The 17,109-nt window shown below is 42.5% G+C and overlaps 2 protein-coding genes across 8 annotated transcripts; one reads left to right on the top strand and one right to left on the bottom strand.

Annotated features, from left to right (window-relative positions):
* Positions 1–3,208: 3,208 nt before the first annotated feature.
* Positions 3,209–9,241, bottom strand: LOC102719252 (probable disease resistance protein At1g61300). 7 transcript variants are annotated; one of them, XM_006645303.3, is made up of 6 exons: positions 9,028–9,241; positions 8,559–8,653; positions 8,104–8,284; positions 4,867–7,984; positions 3,755–3,815; positions 3,209–3,666 (listed from the first exon to the last, which is right to left on the bottom strand). In XM_006645303.3, exons 3-4 carry the CDS (start codon positions 8,122–8,124, stop codon positions 5,003–5,005), a joined length of 3,003 nt encoding a protein of 1,000 aa, XP_006645366.2. In that variant the 5' UTR covers positions 8,125–8,284; positions 8,559–8,653; positions 9,028–9,241; the 3' UTR covers positions 3,209–3,666; positions 3,755–3,815; positions 4,867–5,002. The 7 variants fall into 7 exon arrangements, with proteins under 7 accessions (XP_006645366.2, XP_015688069.1, XP_015688070.1 ...); XM_015832583.2 differs by having other exon boundaries at positions 3,209–3,815; positions 4,867–7,254; positions 7,354–7,984; XM_015832584.2 differs by lacking the exon at positions 8,104–8,284 and having other exon boundaries at positions 3,209–3,815; positions 4,867–7,254; positions 7,354–7,998.
* Positions 9,242–15,073: 5,832 nt separating this feature from the next.
* LOC102719720 (xylan glycosyltransferase MUCI21-like) lies at positions 15,074–16,807 on the top strand. The gene has a single exon (XM_006645305.3). It carries the CDS (start codon positions 15,133–15,135, stop codon positions 16,612–16,614), a length of 1,482 nt encoding a protein of 493 aa, XP_006645368.2. The 5' UTR covers positions 15,074–15,132; the 3' UTR covers positions 16,615–16,807.
* The last annotated feature ends 302 nt before the right edge of the window (positions 16,808–17,109 follow it).

Below are 17,109 nucleotides of genomic sequence, written 5' to 3'. Positions count from 1 at the left end.
CCTATTTTCTCCATGACCTACCTTTTGGAATCATATTAACCCCCACATTTCAAGGAGAAGCACATGTTCTTTACCTAGCAGCATAAGCTTATTTCGTTGGCTTACATGTTAGATTTGCAGCGGATCCGAAGCTTACGATTTTGTTGTCTCATTCATCATCTATACACGGATAAGCTTGACAAGTATATATAGTGACTTGCCTTCTTATTTTGGGGCACCCATAGTTGCTTTCATTCTGAACTAGCGTAGATTAGGAAGCCACTAAACGTACAAGTATACATATCAGCCATTTTTTGAAAAAAATTACCAGTCAAGTTGGGAGTATTCGTCAAATGTCAAATGACACGTACCGCTAAAAGAAGCTACATTTCCACTTATTTGAAGTTTTGAACATGCTCAGGATTGATAGAGACAAGCAGGAAAGAATGTCTCAGGAAACTTATTTCCAGACTTGACTGGCAAATTCTAGGTATTTTTTTGGCCGGGATGGTCGAAGACAGGCCATCCAAAATTCATTAAGAAACAGAGAATATACAAGTGGTTTTTTGTTTTGCAAAATTATGTATTGCACGCATTAATGCACATTTCTCCACGAAAGCAAGGAGCAAGATCTCCTCTCTCAGAATAAAAAAGAAGATTATCAGCAGTTGCAGTCAACAGCTGAAACATTGCAACTTTGCAAGAACACCATTTAATTACCAAATTGCAACGAGGCGTACGTAATATTCAAAAGCAATTGCAGAGTCATGGTCGTCGGGTACGAAAGGTCGCCGCGGACAAAATCTTAGTGCGATTGCAGTATAGTGGGGAGGTGTGGTTGGCATGGCAACAACATGCAAATGCAAATGCGCAGGTATGATCGCCCAGTCTTGGGCATGAAAAAGAGCAAGCTGCGATTCAGCTTGGACTTGCTGAAAAGTAACGAGCTTTTTAGCTGCTTGAATTCAGGCGCATCAGAACAAAAGCGTTTCAGACCAGACAGGCACACGACTGTTTCAAAGTTTTTATTTTTCTTTGTTGTTGTTCTCCGGTGGTTCAGAGTTGAGAGAGTCCAATTGCCGTCCTGCAAGCACAAAACTGCACATGGAGAGAGAGAATGGAATGTGTTCGAGATGGCCAGAAAAATGGGGATAGAATGTGTTCCAGATGGCCAAGGAAAGTAATAGTGGAAATGTGAGCTAAGTGACGGTAGCTTTCGGCGGGGTTGGGAACTTCTCGCCGTGCATGTAAAATGAAACGGTGCACTAGTACATAATTAGTAATATATATAACTTAAAAATAAATCAATATAAATTTCTAAAAACAACTTCTCATGTATGCACACATACTTTGAGAAGTGTCCTATAAAAAAAATGAGTACAAGTTGATAAAAGGCTATGCCAAACACACACGATTAACACTCAACCTGTCGACCACTAGGAAATGCCATATGTTTGTTACTCAAATGACGGCTACGGGAGCGATTATTTGAAAAAAAAAACTAAACGGTAATTTATGATAAAAAATATATATGTATTTTTAGTGATATAAAAGACAAGTATAAAAGGTATATATAATAAAAACTCTAATTTAAATTTAAAAATTTAAATTTTGTTTATAAACATAGGAGTACGCCTCGCCGCGTGTTACCGGTCCACAGGGGTTCGCTGTGCTGATCTTGGGTAGGTTGGCCGGCGCGGTGAGAAACGGGGCGGGGATCATGGAGGTCGTCGTGCAGGCACGGCTGCTGGCTGGGTCCTCTTGACTTTGGGCGGTTGGTTGGCGGAGCAGAAGAAAACGCCGCATTTGGCGCTGCCGCGCGCGGGTGGTCAGCCCAGCCGCGCTTCTCGTACGCGTTCGCTGAAAGCGCTCGCATTGGCGAAACATGTACGATCTCGCGGCGCTCGCGCTCGCGCACGGGAGACCGGAGACCGCGGAAAAACGCGATCGGGCGGACCAACCGATTCGCCCACGCGCGCGCGCGCGGCGGCTCGATCTGGCCCAGCCGGTGTAGCTGGTGGCTCCGCTCTCGCTCTCGCATCGCATGCCCAAGATTTTTTGCGGGTCACCGCGGCACGAGGTCACGAGGGGCATGCGTTTCGTTTCGTTTCGTTTCGTTTCGATATCCTCCACCGGCCACCGCCGCAACCGCACAGCCACGTTTTATTTTCCACAGTTTCACCCACCAGATTACCACAAAACACGGCGACAAAACCACATTTAATATTTAATAGCATTAACTACACTGCATTAGGGCATATTCAAAGGTAAAACTTATCAGGGCACGTATAAAGGTGCGTATTAGCTGACTCTCTCAATCGCCACGTAAGCAAATTTGGTGACGTAGAGGAAAGAGAGCGAAAGAGAGAGAAAAACTGTTGTTATACATGGGCAACGACTTAGAGTCGACTCTTTGTATTTATTAAAATAAACTTTCTTGCATGAGAATGTATAAAAAAAACTAGGTTAATAAAAAATATTTTATTGCATTAATAAAGAGACCATACCTGACTCTACCTTTGTGCGTATTATTTTAAAATAGACTCTTATTGCTGACGTGGCTTGAGATAGAGCCCACAATAGGCTTCTACTATTGAACATGCCCTTGGGCTACGTACAACAAATATGCCTATTAGCTGACTCTTAGCATTTATTAAAGGGAACTTTCTTGCATGGCAATATATAAAAAAGAAACTAGCTTAATAAAAATATTTTATTGTATTAACGAAGAAACCACACCTTACTCTACCTTTGTACGTATCATTATAAAATAGATTCCTGTTGCTGACATGGCTTAAGATAGAGCCTATAATAGACTCTTATCTGATCCACGTCAGCTACAAGAGTCTATTTAATAATGATACGTACAAAAGTAGAGTTAGGTATTATTTCTTCATTAATATAATAAAATATTTTTATTATACTAGTTTTCTTTTTATGCACCCTCATGCAAGAAAGTTTTTTTAATAAATGCTAAGAGTTGGCTCTAAACTGTTACCATGCATGACAACGACTTTACTCTCTGCTTTCTCTCTTTCCTTCACGTCACTAGATTTGCTCGTCTGAAGATTAAGAGAGTTAGCTAATAACCACCATTCTAAGTTGCCCTTACTGCTGCGAAATAGTAACTGATGCATATACTCCTAGTATGATACTATTGCAAGCAACACCCCATAAGAATAATAGTCGTAATACAGCACTCGGCTGTGTTTGTGGCTGGTTGCCCAACTTTACTACACTCGTGGCATGCCTTTGATTTATGTCACAACTATGATGTACCACATCTTATCATACACTTAGTTTTTTTGCCACATCTTGTCACAATTATGGTCAGCAAATTGTTGACCACAAAATACGTGGCATGCCACACTTTGCCGATACAAACAACCCCTTCATGTCGTTCCCAAGAATCACAATCATAATACAGTACACGCGACATGGCGTTCCCACACAATCACAACCCATGGTACTTGTACATGACTTGCTGCAGATTTGTTGGCTGTAGTTGTACATGGTCAAATCATGATCAACGCTAGCTTTCGTCAGTCGTCATACATCTGTTCCAAACCTACCAATTCAGCAGTGAAGCGCTCAAGACCGGAAGAGGACCGGAGGATGGCCAGCTGCTGGTGGCGCCATCGCCAGGTTAGGTGGTGGTTGGCTTCGCTTCACCTGTTCTCTTCTCTTCTGTTCACCAAGTTTTTTCGGTTCATTTTGGAGCTCATGGAAAATAACACTGAATCAGTCAATGGATAGATAGGTCCAAGCAACTAACATGATCCCTTGGAACTGACAATGACCAATAACAAATCCACCGTGTCGTCGTTACTTGCCACCTGCCCATGGAATAGATAGGGGAGAAAAAAAAAAGGTCCCCATCAGTAATTCGGTATCAGAAATAGAATTGCTGCATATCGATTTCCCTAACCACGTGGAGCTTACAAGGCTACACTGAGTCGGTATATGATGAGCTTAGATTAGATTGGATAATCCTACATTCCTACTTGTTTGTGAGTTAAGTTGCTGGGGCACTAGCTATCTGTGTTAGTAACTACACTAGTACTCACTGGTCTAACCAATACAGAGAAATGCATTGGTTTAACTGTGTTCACCTCCAGAGGGTCATAATTGTTTACTGGCCGGCATAGTAGCGCAAGATCTATCCAGTAACCAGGAACCACTGTCACGCCATCTTCTCGCTTAAGTTTATAAGCCAAAATTTAAATTTTTAACCTTAAATTTGGAGTTGATTTGTTTTTTTTACCGAAGTTTATTTTTCAGTTCTAGCTTTTAGATCACTAAGAATACGTATATAAAAGTTTTATTCACAAAATATTTTTTTTACAAATACACCATTTGGTTTTTTCCATGAAACACCCAAACAATCACCCCATGTTCATAATGGACAAGAAAACAAGTAAATTATCTGTGTCAGCGAAGACTTTAAAGGGAGGAAGACCAAAACTGAGACAAGAATTATTTTTTGATTTTAGAAAAGCTTGAGTTGGTCCAAATGGGTGACAATGTCACAGTAAGAACATCTTTCAGATGATATTGTAGCAACTTGGGGATAAGATGGTACTAATAACTTACACCTTATATTTTTTAGCATTATTGTTTTTTTAAGTCAGTGTTATAGAACAAATACTCAATTCAAATTGCCAAGCTGACACAATAAAATCGAAATCCAACATGACCTGGTTCACCTGGCAAATGTGGAGCAGATCAAATAGCGCAACATCTCGTTTGTAAGAGTCAGAGGATTAAACTTTAAAAAGTGTACAATCTTTGCTTAGCTTTTGACCAGCAAGTGAATGCGAGCATTGATGCACAACATTTATAATCAAAACAACAGTTCAATGTGCAATTGAACCATCAACAACGTACCTTGAGTCTGTTGGATGTCCTCTTTTCGGTCATCCCAGCAGTATAGAGCCTTAAACCTTTTGTAATCCAATTCTTGTAGACAGCATGAATGAATGATAGGACAATATTATTGAACAGGTAGCTGCAGTCCCACTTTCTAAGGGCTAATAAGCTCCTCATCTTCAAATATAGATTTTAGGTAAGTTGTGTACCGAACAGATGAACGCAAATGGGGCTGCCTTTTGGTGAAGAAAGCTTTGGGTGAGGATATCACATCAGTATCTAGCTCCGGTCTGAAGGATGCTAAACGAGTTTCAGATGCTTTAAAAAATGGAAATAGTGACAAAGAAATGCTTTGATTGTCCCACTTAAGATTGTCCCACCACATTTTCTCCCCCCTGATACACTTTAACTTGACCATCTCATGCCACAAAGGTAGCTTTTTCAGCTTAGGACAAGCAAACACATCAAAGTATTCCAAAGAAGGAAATTCAAGCCTACAGTTACAGAAGTTTTCCAAGCTTGGCAATGAATTCAATTGCAAGATTCTCAGTCGTTGAAATCCCTGGATTGGCATTTCATCTCGTACTTCCATATTGATATTATTCTTTATATGGACTAGCTGCTTCATTTTATTGCAGCAAGACACATCCAATTGCTCCAGATACACTAGTTTTAGAATGCAAGATAGGTCCATCAGTTGATTGGCTTTCCCTACATTAAGGAAACGAAGGTTCTGAAGATGCCCCATACTTATCTTCTCAAGTCTAGGAAGATCCCAAAAGGTGAGAAACTCCAGCCTCACAAGATGATCATGATAGCGCTGTGGCTTGTTAATAATAGAGAATTCCTTCAATTCTGAACAGTCCATTATATTAAGAACAAGGACACTTTCTGGTATAGTGAGCGTAAGAGATGCCTCACCATTCAATTTATATAGACCAAGCAATCTCATGTGAATTCCATGAATATCAAGAAGCTTCTTCAAGGTACTCACTTTCTTCACTGTTATTCCCAGGGCTTTTAATTCTCTACTTAAGCAAGACAATTCTTCTATTCTAAACTCATCATGATCCATATGATTTCTTGAATGCAATTCCTCTTCACAGCCTGCATATCTGCTACCATACAAGTTCAGCACTTGTAGCATTGATAAATTTGAAAAAACACCATATGGTATCTTCTCCAAGAAATCCATATAATTCAAATGCAGGCACTTCAATTTTGTTAACTGGCCAATTGCCAGAGGCAGTATTTTGATGTGTGTTTGCTTCAGTTTGAGATACTGGAGTTCAACTAGTGTGCCAATTTCTTCTGGAAGTATTTCGATGGGAACCCAAGACAAATCCAAGTATGTAACAGATAACAAACTTACAAAAAGAGAAGGCGGAATCACCTTCAACCGAAAGTTCTGCTGCAGTGACAAATATTGGAGGTTAGGACAGTTGATGGCCTGAGGAAGTTCACTGATATAATTGCACATGAGTGATATCATTCTGGCTGACCTCCATTTCTTAATATCCCTGTTAGCAATGTTATGAATTCCAACCCCTGCCTGAACAATCCAGTTCATGCTTTGATCACTACAACCAGAAGATATCCACAGTGCCATATCTCGGATAATGTCATGTACTCTCACCTCACTATCTTCTAAGTAACCAGTCTCCAATAAGCATGCGTTCTTCAAGTACTCAATAATAGAGTGGCCCTTGTTGTACGCTTCCTCTATAGTATCATATTCTATCAAACCCATCCCCATCCAACAGTCTATCAATTCAGCTTTCCAAATTGAGTAGTCTTCAGGCCACAGAGAACAACATAAAAAACATTCTTTGATCTGTTTATCCTGCAAATAGTCATAGCTTAGTTTTAGCCTAGTGTATATATAGCTAGCATTTCCCATATTTGGGATCTCATGAATGCGGGACTTCTTCAGATATGACAGTGCAAGCGTCCATTCATGCCAGGTCCTCTTGGTGGACATTGCACGACCAATAGTTGCAAGAGCAAGGGGCAAGCCCCCACATTCTTTTGCAACTTCCTTTGCTAGCCTTCCAATCCTTACATCTGAATTAATAACTTCTTCTGTGGCTTTTTCTTTGAACAATTGCCAAGCCTTTTCTTGGTCCAGGCATTCCATAAAAACTGTCTTGTGAGCTCCCATATGTCCACAAACACTCTCGGAACGTGTTGCCAGAACTACTTTCTGCTTATTTAGGCCATTGGGATATGGAATACCAGCTTCAGATAGATCCAAATAACCCCATAAATCATCTAACAGAAGTAAGAATTTCTTTCCCCTTAAGAAACTTAACAAAAATGAAGCTCGTATTTCAAAGCTAGAACCTGGTTTCAGGAACAGCCCAATCCTTTCAGCAATATCTGCTTGAAGCTGCTCTATTCCACTGGCTGTTGATGCCACAACATAAATAACAAGGTCAAATTCATAGTTTTCTTTTATTACACCTAAGAAGTGATTGTTGATTTTTCTGAGCAAGGTGGTCTTACCAATTCCCCCCATTCCCCATATCCCTATAATTCCAACTTTCTCGTCTTTGAGGTACTGGAGAACTTCTCTTAAATTACAATCTGTTCCTTTAGTTGAAGGTACAGTGGGCACTTCTTGCATGAAATATGATGGTATCTCATACGATACCTGTTTGAATGCACCTTTTTCATGTAGCATTTCAGCTTCCTTCAATTTCTTCGCAGCCTGCATCCCAATTTCGTATTTTGACCAATAATTGAAAGATTGCTTTCTCTTCTTCTGCACATTTTTTATATCATGCACTTCGATTTCCATCGCTGCTACCTTCTCTAGCCATTCTGTAACTTCAGGATTACATGTTTCTTGCTTCCCTTCAGAGTTCTTAAGCCGGATTTGGATTTCATTTTTCCTAACTTCTAGGTCTTTGACAGTGTTGTCCAACTTTCCGATATTTTCTTCCATCTCTATTAGATATCTAAGCCGTGTAGCCACAGGATTCCATAAATGGGATGCCAAAGTACTAGATATGGAATCAATCAGCATTAAAACAAACATGTATAACATGAAAATAAGGTGATGAAAAAGGCAATGGTTTGAACTAGTTGTTGCTTCTTTAATTGGTAACGAGATAAATGCTGTCGAAATTAGGACCTGCAGATGAGAAACTGTGACTTAAAAGTTTAGTGGGAAAGACAGAAAGATCAGGAATTTTCGTACTTCCTACCGTGTACGCATAATATGAACAGGCATGAAAAGCACAAAATTCATACTTTGTTGTTCTCATTTTTCATCCTTGTAGTAGAGTACTGAACTCTTTAGTATCTTATTTAAACATTTCTGACATAAGTGGTTCAACCTAGAAGCCCAGACGATAAATCCAAGTTATAGATTGCTACGAAAACCTAGAATATTTTTACCTAAATTCCAAAAACCGGATTCAGGACGAAAATCCTACAAACACAAGAACAAGATCCATTATGATCGTAATAGCATCAGCATCCTTAACTAAACAAGTCAATGCCCTCCAATTTTTTGGCCTTATTAGCTATTCCAGTTACAGCTGAATAGGAATAATTGATAGCACTAAAGTATATTTATAGTGAAAAGGGAGCCTGAGACTTCATCAGCACTTAATCAAGCACATGAAAGGCTAGTTGTGAGGCAAAATCAACCATACACCATCCCCATAAAAATGTTTCCAAAGAAGAAAAGCAAGGCTACTTACCACCACAGGTAAAGAGAAGACGTTGGAATTAGGCCGCTAGAGGAGATCACTGCACACAATGTAATCTTTGTCTTGTGAGCAAATCTCATATCAAGCTGTGAGACAGAGTGGTAAAGTTTCAGGAAATAGAGAAAGCGCGTAGACAGTAAAGAGTTAATGGCTGCATCATTATTTGGGGCATTCACTGGAAAATGCAGACATGACGACATACCTATCCCAGCCGAATCTTTGATCTTAACCTTAAAATTAACTTAAGAATGTTGGTTTAAAAACAAGTCCGAACACTTACTACTCAACCATCTCTAGTAAGTTAATAATAAATCTAAGTTAATGATCGAAAGGATTGGCTAAAAAATTAGGGAAAGCACTCTGGTCCCTACTGCATACGGGATTGTGGTCAAATCAAGATCTGGAATTTCGCCTAAACAAAAGAAACAATTGATATGAGATCTCGGCCAAGAGGACTGACTCGATGGAGTTGAGGCGAAATTCCCAGCATGGACTTTGAAGAACAGTGCCCCCAGTGACCTGCTTTGCGTCAGCAGCGACGAGCTGCAGGCCTGCCGCGACGACCATCGCGATTCCGCCAACGGCGTATTAGCTGCGAGGTCAGTCATTGGACACGGCAGATCTCACCCGGCGCTAAGCAGCGACGCCGCTCGCCTGGAGGTGGCGCGCATGAACGGTCGCAACGCAAACTAACCACAGTACGGAGGTGCCTGCGATTCCCTCGGCCGCCGTCCGCCGTCGATGCCTCGGCGAGTCGGCGACGGCGGCCGGGCCACCGCCAGTCGCCGTCGTTTGGGCACCGACCACCACCATCAGCCCACACCCACGCGTGTAGGCCGTGAAGGACAGGATTTTGGCCCATCCAAATCAAGAAAGGAGAATTTTTTGAATTTTTGATTTTATTTATTAAATAATTTAATTTTAATTTCAAAAAATCATAAAACTAACTCCTGCCGCACTCTACGAGGCCGGAAAGAGGCTATATAAAAAAAAACTTAGACCGCCGTTTGCGGCCATTTGTGGCCCTCTGTAAGGGCAGCGAGGGGGAAAAATGCAAAAAGCGCGGCCCAACCAAGAGGTGAGGGAGGGCTAAACGCAAAATCGTCGAGCCATCGTCGTCGCCTATCCATCCCGTCGTATGCTACGTAGGCTTTTCGTCCTCCTAGAGGACGGCGGGAGGTTAGTTTTGTGATTTTTGAAATGCAAAATTAAATTTGCAAATTATTTAATAAATAAAATCAAATATTCAAAAAATTCCAAGAAATGACATTATTCACTGGGCCGACGAACTCCAGATATGGGCCATAAGTGCATGGGCTGTTTATGATGGGGAGATTTGCAAAGGTTGGGATGTAGGCCCATCCAAACGAGGATTGAGTTGGGTAGCTGGGCTGGAGGGCTCGGCCTATTATTTATTTATTTGGTCGCATTCTTTTGTGTCCAAAAAAAAGACGATTTGGTAGAATTATTCATAGGTCAAATTTATTAGGTAGACTTATTCAGAGGTCAAATCTGTTTGAGGGTGTGTTCATTGGCGAGGATTGAGAGCTTATGATTAGTCTTCTCTGTCCAACAAAGAGCTTTCATTGGAATTGATCATCGGAACTTTCGATGATGCCTCTCACCCAAAAGAAAAGTTGATCAGAATTTTTGATCATCTTAATCAGAACTTCCAATCACCACTAAATAGCAGATACCAACGTCAAGCTATGCAAGTACCCCCATTAATAGTACATTTTTCCTATGACTTAACTTAAAAAATAATTAAAAATGCATTTATCCATCATAAGCCCTTAAACCTTTTTCTTTGTTTTGTTTGGGTCATCAAGCATATTTCAAATATCCTTAAGGACTAACCATGTAGTTAGCTCGCCCTCGTTTAGATTGTTATGAATATCCAAAACCCACAGGTGGCCTAGATGCACTTTCAACACATGTTTTAATCGAGCCACCACGGTTTTTAAGGCAACACTGCATAATATGTCTTGATCATCGTTGCGGTTTTAACGATAATCATGGTGGATTTCATCATATTTATAACTGTTATATTATTGGTGATAATTGTAACAATTTTCTTAATATATTGTTTTTTCATTTTTTTAAAAAAATTAAATATCATCATTTTTTATTTTTTAAAAAAATTAAATTCTTACGATATTTTCTGAACGGAACTACGGCAACCATTATCTCGGCTTGATGATAATTATGATTATCGTGATGATCATTACGATAAGTGAAATCTACTTCCCACTGGATGGAAATTATTGCGAACGATATTGTCATCCTGAAAGGGCAGGCGAGTAATATCTACCTTTGATGGATGGACTCATGGACTGGGAAACACCGATGGGAACAGGAACTCAGAGCACCGAAGTGGATTATGATGACGGTGGCAAGGGTGGGTAGTTTATCTGAAAAATAGTTGTCTAACTGTCACCGTAAAAAAAATTTAAGTAGTATAGATTTGTCTCACTGTCCCCCGCAAAAAAAAAAGAAGATTTGTCTCACTGTCACCGGTAAAAAAATTTTAAGTAGTATAGATATAAATATAAATGAGCTGGTAAAAGCTTCTTTCATTTATTAATCTCTCGAACAGTCACTATCCACGCTATTTGAGTGTTTTTTAGAACAGTCAGCCCCCATGTTCACTAACGAAACTGACAAAAACATCTCTTACAAGAAAGTATTTAAAAGAACGAAAGGAAAAGGGGAAGACAAAGACCTCATCATCAACATCTCGCACAAGATTAGCATCAACCCACAGTTTTGCACCAAATACTCATAACCTCATCTAACAAGGAGTTGCAAATTGGCACACTACATCGACTCAAAATGGGCCCTCACCGGCCTGTCACATTTGTAGGCTATATGATTTGAGCCAGTACAAACAGGATCAATCAAAACAAATGGATAGTCTGCTGTATGATTGCGAGACTGTCATCCACATGGTCCCATAGAGGCACACAGCAGTTTCCCCCCCCCCCCCCTCCCCTCTATTTCAGGATATTTTATTTTTAAAAATTTACATAGATACTGATAAATTTGGACTAGAAAAATCAAAACATCTTTGTAACCTAAACCGAAGGGATTATAAAACAGTACCACCTAGAGATGTCAACACAAACCTACCATTACCAAAGCCCTCTTGACTGATCAAAGTTCACAATACGTGTGCGGAGGCCATTTTCAGAAACCCACAGAATTTTCAGAAGTTTGGACAAGCTATCAATTAAATTTGGTCATTTTGACAAGACTTTTGCTGTCCTTGCTGCAAAGTTTGTTTTATTTGTACCTTGGTAGGATGAGGGAGCTCTCCTACCAATATTTCGGAAAAAAATCACTTTTCCAAATGAACCAAACTACATGATTATCTGTGGTGAGGATGCTATTTCTAAACAACCACCACACACAAACACTCTGATTTTTCATGGAACCTTCACCATCCAGATGGATTCAAAGGTGACAAATTAAGATAGCGCTGTTTTTCATTGCCACATAAAAAATGAAACTGACAATTGCTTCTTCTGAACTGCTGGTAACATGCATGCTAACAGAAGATGGCCAGCACCAATTCAGTTTGCCGTCAGCAGTAAGTTCTTCGTACTGAAAATGCGAAATGAGGCCTAATTATCTTAGTAACATGCTTAATCAGCACGTATTATAAACTGCTGGTTTTAGAGGCGTGTGCTCTTTGTGCAGCCATACGTGTTGACCGTAGAGAAGATTCTAACTTAATTAGGTTGGTGCGACGTTTCCCTGAACTCTCATGTGCTATTGTGCTGGTGAAACGTCTCAAGCAGTGAAGCAGATTGACTGTATTATTATTCAGCAAATAGTCAAATACGACATTTATATACCCAAATGATAGTGCCAATGATATGAGCTCTACTCTTGATGCAGCTTTACAATATTGCTCATTTTTCTTCTGATCATACATCTCGACATCTCTTATATGTATATCATATACACATGGAAAGTATGGAGCTCTGTACCTCTGAAGTTCTTTCTGGAAGCAAAGCCTGAACTTCAGACTCTTCCCTCCCGTGTCTTTAATCATCATCCTGAACTGCAAATATGGTTGGCAGCTGCTTCATAAACTAACATATCTATCCCAAAAGCGTGGCATCGTTGGGAAATCTCGTTAAGACTAGTTAAGTACTCTCAAGTCACTTCACGGATTTGTGCTCGTCCATGTCGACAAAAAGTATTAAGTTTTCGTGCTTTGGCCGGACGCTTTGCGATCGTTTTCCTGCTAGCTGCATCCACCAACAAACCTGTCGCGATCTAGCTGCCCGAGGGCGTGTATATACACACACAGGCTACGGATCACTGTAGCAGCTGATCGATCGCTAGCTGAAGGCTGAAGCGATCGACGGCGAAGCTAGCTGTCAGGCTGGCCGGGATAGCAGCGGGTGCAGCTGGTTTTCAGAGTTGGGATGCGTCTGACGTCGTGAGCCGTGACCTGGTTGATTGATCGTCCGTTCGATCGGTAGCTAGCTCTTGCTTCATCCGAGGCATTTAAAATTTTGGCCTCGTTCGTTTTCAATCGGTGCAGCCATGTGCGACCTAGACCGCATTCTTTTATGCAAATTATTATCTCCAGTTTTATTTATTATATTTTGAGTACACTTACCGAACAGTTAAAGATGTATTTTTTAAAAATTATATATAGAGATTCATTATCTTATATTTTTAAAAGTAGATTTTTAACTTATATAACAATTAATTTCATCGTTTATATTATTAAATAACTTAAAAGAATCAGATAATCGATCATGTTTATCTTGTATCCATAAAAAGAAAACATCCCTAGTTCGCTCGCGTGTGGGAGTTTGGACTGGAGGGAGCATCTGTCAATATTAATTTGGCCGAATGACCAGGTCCAAACAGAGAGGATGAACAGTGGATTAGTAGGAGTATATAGGAGACCTGGTCATTTAGCTAGCTAGGATGCCCTGTCATTTGTGGTCAATGACGGCAAGACAGTTAAGAGGAGTACAAATTGATGAAAGGAACCGGCAGCACGGAGAGATGGGCTTGACATCAGATAGAGAGAGAGAGACCAAGCACCTACCGTTATTCCTCTGACTAGCTGTAGTAGTGTAGTACCAATGTACTATACGTAACATGATATCTTCTGCCAGCTATTCTCACTGTCATTTCATTCTATCTTCATTTAATTATCCCATTCCATGTATGCTAATGCATGTCATCTGTGGAAGAACATGCATGCATTTCATTGTGTCATTTCAGGAAGAACATGCATGCGTAATACTCTTGTTAACCGCCGCCTGTTTTAGCATTTGTGGTCAAATTATATTATATATATGGTACCAAATAAAACGGCCAAATTAATACACACCATTAGATTGTTCAACACGTATCACTGCTATCTTAACATGTAGTACGGTTACAGAAACTGATCACACTAAATTAGTATGGAGTATAAATATAAAGAGACAGCACATACATATATATTGCAGGAATAAACCAGCATCGACCAAAAATGTTACATTTCACACGCTGAAACCGGCGATCGCGGTGTGAGTGACAACGACGCGAACCGATCGCTGCATCGTCTGTATATACTAATTAGCAATTAGACGAGTTTGTGTTTGGCTACATGTATCTAGTATTGGATACAGTCCTGAGTTTACAAGCATCTAGTCTCTTGCCTCCGAATATCTATTATTTATATTTCGTTTGATCATCCGTCTTATTTAAAAAAATTATAATTAGTATTTTTTATTATTAAATGATAATATGAATAGAAACTTATGTGTAGCTATTTTTTATGTTTTCACAAAAATTTTTAATAAAAAACAGTCAAACATTAAACATAAAAAACTACAATAAAATTAAATTAGGACGACAGTAGTAGTCCTCCTAGGTTAGGGTGTGGGCTGACCTGATTTTTGTTTATTTAGTATTTAGTAAAAGCCAGGGATGTAATTCATCTTTCTTGCTAGAAAAAAATTGTAAATCACGGGCTATCGGTATCATCCACCTATTTATACCGACAATATATCCGTACATTACAACGTTATATAAGCCAAGTATTTCCTTTCACTGGTTCAGTTTTAAGTTTTTTTTTCTCATGCTGTGCACGAACAGTGGACAAGAAAAAAAAAAGGAAGACTCCACTTTTACGTTAGAGATAGTTAGGGGCAGGATCACGAAATTTCTAAGCCTAGAGTTCAGCCACTGAGTATATATATTTTAGACAAATTTTATCTAAAATTTAGTATTTTTATAACGCTTTTTTGTTCATGGATATAGTACACATGTCACTCTTTCAGACCATGAGTTCCCGGGAGACGGGTGCCGGTGCCAAACCATTGGACAGAAGCAGAAACGGACGCCATCACGCCACCCAGATACGAGAATTTATCCGACCAATCTATCACCATTTTCACCAAATGACCGCGCCGACCTGTGACTCTGTGAGACGACCCAGCCGCCGGCCGCTCTGGCCTCGCTGGTCTCTCTTTATATGCCCACGCGATCGAGACGCCGGCCGGCCACGCACGCGATTCCATTTCTCCCCCACGCACCAACACGAGCCATGGCGTCCAAGCTCCCCGACGTCAAGAGCCACGGCGGCGGCGCGGAAGACGGCGGAGGAGGAAAGAAGTGGCCGGGCTTCGTCCAGTTCTTCTTCGTCCTCTCCGTCGTCCTGTGCGTGCTCCTCTACGCCCCGCGATTGTTCGTGCTCACGTCGACGTATGGCATCGACTTCTTCGCGCAGCCGCCCCCGCCCAGGACGTCGAGCCGCGTGGTGGGACAGGCCGACAATGCCGGCGTCGGCGACGTGGTGGTTCTTGATAACCAGCTGCACTCGCCGTGCTCGTCGCTTCCCGGCGACACCATCTGCTGCGACCGCTCGGATTTCAATACTGACGTCTGCTTCATGGCCGGCGACGTGCGGTTGGACCCGGCGTCGCTGTCGCTCCTGCTGTTCGGGAAGCAGCCGCCGGCGCCCAACGCCACGCTGGAGGAGAGGGTACGGCCGTACACGCGCAAGTGGGAGACGTTCATCATGGGCAAGATCGAGGAGGTGCGTCTCCGGATGGCCCATCCGGCGGAGGAGGACGGCCATCGGTGCGACGTCCGGCACGACGCGCCGCTCCTCGTCATGACGGCGGGGGGTTACACCGGCAACCTGTTCCACGCGTTCAGCGACGGCTTCGTGCCGGCGTGGTTGACGGTGCAACACCTCCGCCGCCGCGTGGTGCTCGGCGTCCTCTCGTACAACCCCTGGTGGGCCGGCACGTTCAGCGAGATCATCTCCGGCCTCACGGACTACCATGTCGTCGACCTCCTCCACGACAAGCGGACCCACTGCTTCCCGGGCGCCATCGTCGGCACCCGCTTCCACGGCATCCTCGCCGTCGACCCCACGAGGCTCCGCGACAACAAGACCATCATCGACTTCCACGACCTCCTCGCCGACGTGTACGAGACCGGAGAGCCGCAGCAGGAGCCGGCGGCGGCGCGTCGTCCACGTCTCGGGATCGTGTCGCGCAGGGGGACGCGGGTGATCGAGAACCAGGCGGCGGTGGCGCAGCTCGGGAGGTCGGTAGGCTTCGACGTGGACATCCTCGAGACGGCGAACGGGCTGCCGCTGTCGGCGTCGTACGCGGCGGTGAGCGCCTGCGACGTGCTGGTGGGCGTGCACGGCGCCGACCTGACCAAGTTCCTGTTCCTCCGCCCCGGCGCGGCGCTGGTGCAGGTCGCGCCGCTGGGCGTGCCGCCGATCGCGCGCGGCTGCTACGCGGAGGCGTCGGCGCGGATGGGGCTGCACTACGAGCAGTACGACGCGGAGGGGCACGAGAGCTCGCTGAGCCGCCGGTACGGCCTCCGCGACGCGGTGGTGTCCGACCCGGAGGCCGCCAAGCGCGACAAGGGGTGGGGCTTCGTCGCCCGCGTCTACCTCGGCGGCCAGAACGTCACCCTCGACGTCGCCAGGTTCCGCGAGACGCTGTCAAGGATGCACGCGCACGCTCTACGCGTTCGCTCGTCGCACTTGCAGGGAGCCCTAGATTAATCGGTAGCAGCAGCAGAAGCAGCCATTGATCCATCGGCTTCTCCTTCTCGGATAGATTTGTTCGTGACAAAATCTTCGATTGCAACCAATTTAGACTCGTGCAGTCTTTTTTCCTGGAGAATGGAGATAGCTTCCGGGCTCTGCAGTGTGTACAGTTGGGCTAAAACATACGATCCCATTTAGCTTTTTTTAAGGGATAAGTGCCACATTATGATCTAATTATTGCTAGCTGGATATTCGCAATTCAATGCATTCTTAGAAATACACTTGCCTTTTTTTTTTCCTAATATCTTTAAACTCCATTGATGTTGTCCTTTGCTACTGTTGCATTACATATGTGATATGATATATCTCAACACAACCTACACCCACCTTTTTCTTTCTTTTTTTTAGAACAAAGAAATGGCCGAGTCGGTGTAACTGGTTTAGATATATCACTACATCCGTTTAAAATATAAGTATTTATGGCTATAAACACGTATGAATTGTGGTAAC

This window comes from Oryza brachyantha, chromosome 1 (assembly GCF_000231095.2).
Source record: "Oryza brachyantha chromosome 1, ObraRS2, whole genome shotgun sequence".
Taxonomy (NCBI): domain Eukaryota; kingdom Viridiplantae; phylum Streptophyta; class Magnoliopsida; order Poales; family Poaceae; genus Oryza; species Oryza brachyantha.
This window is presented reverse-complemented; position numbering and strand designations above follow the sequence as displayed.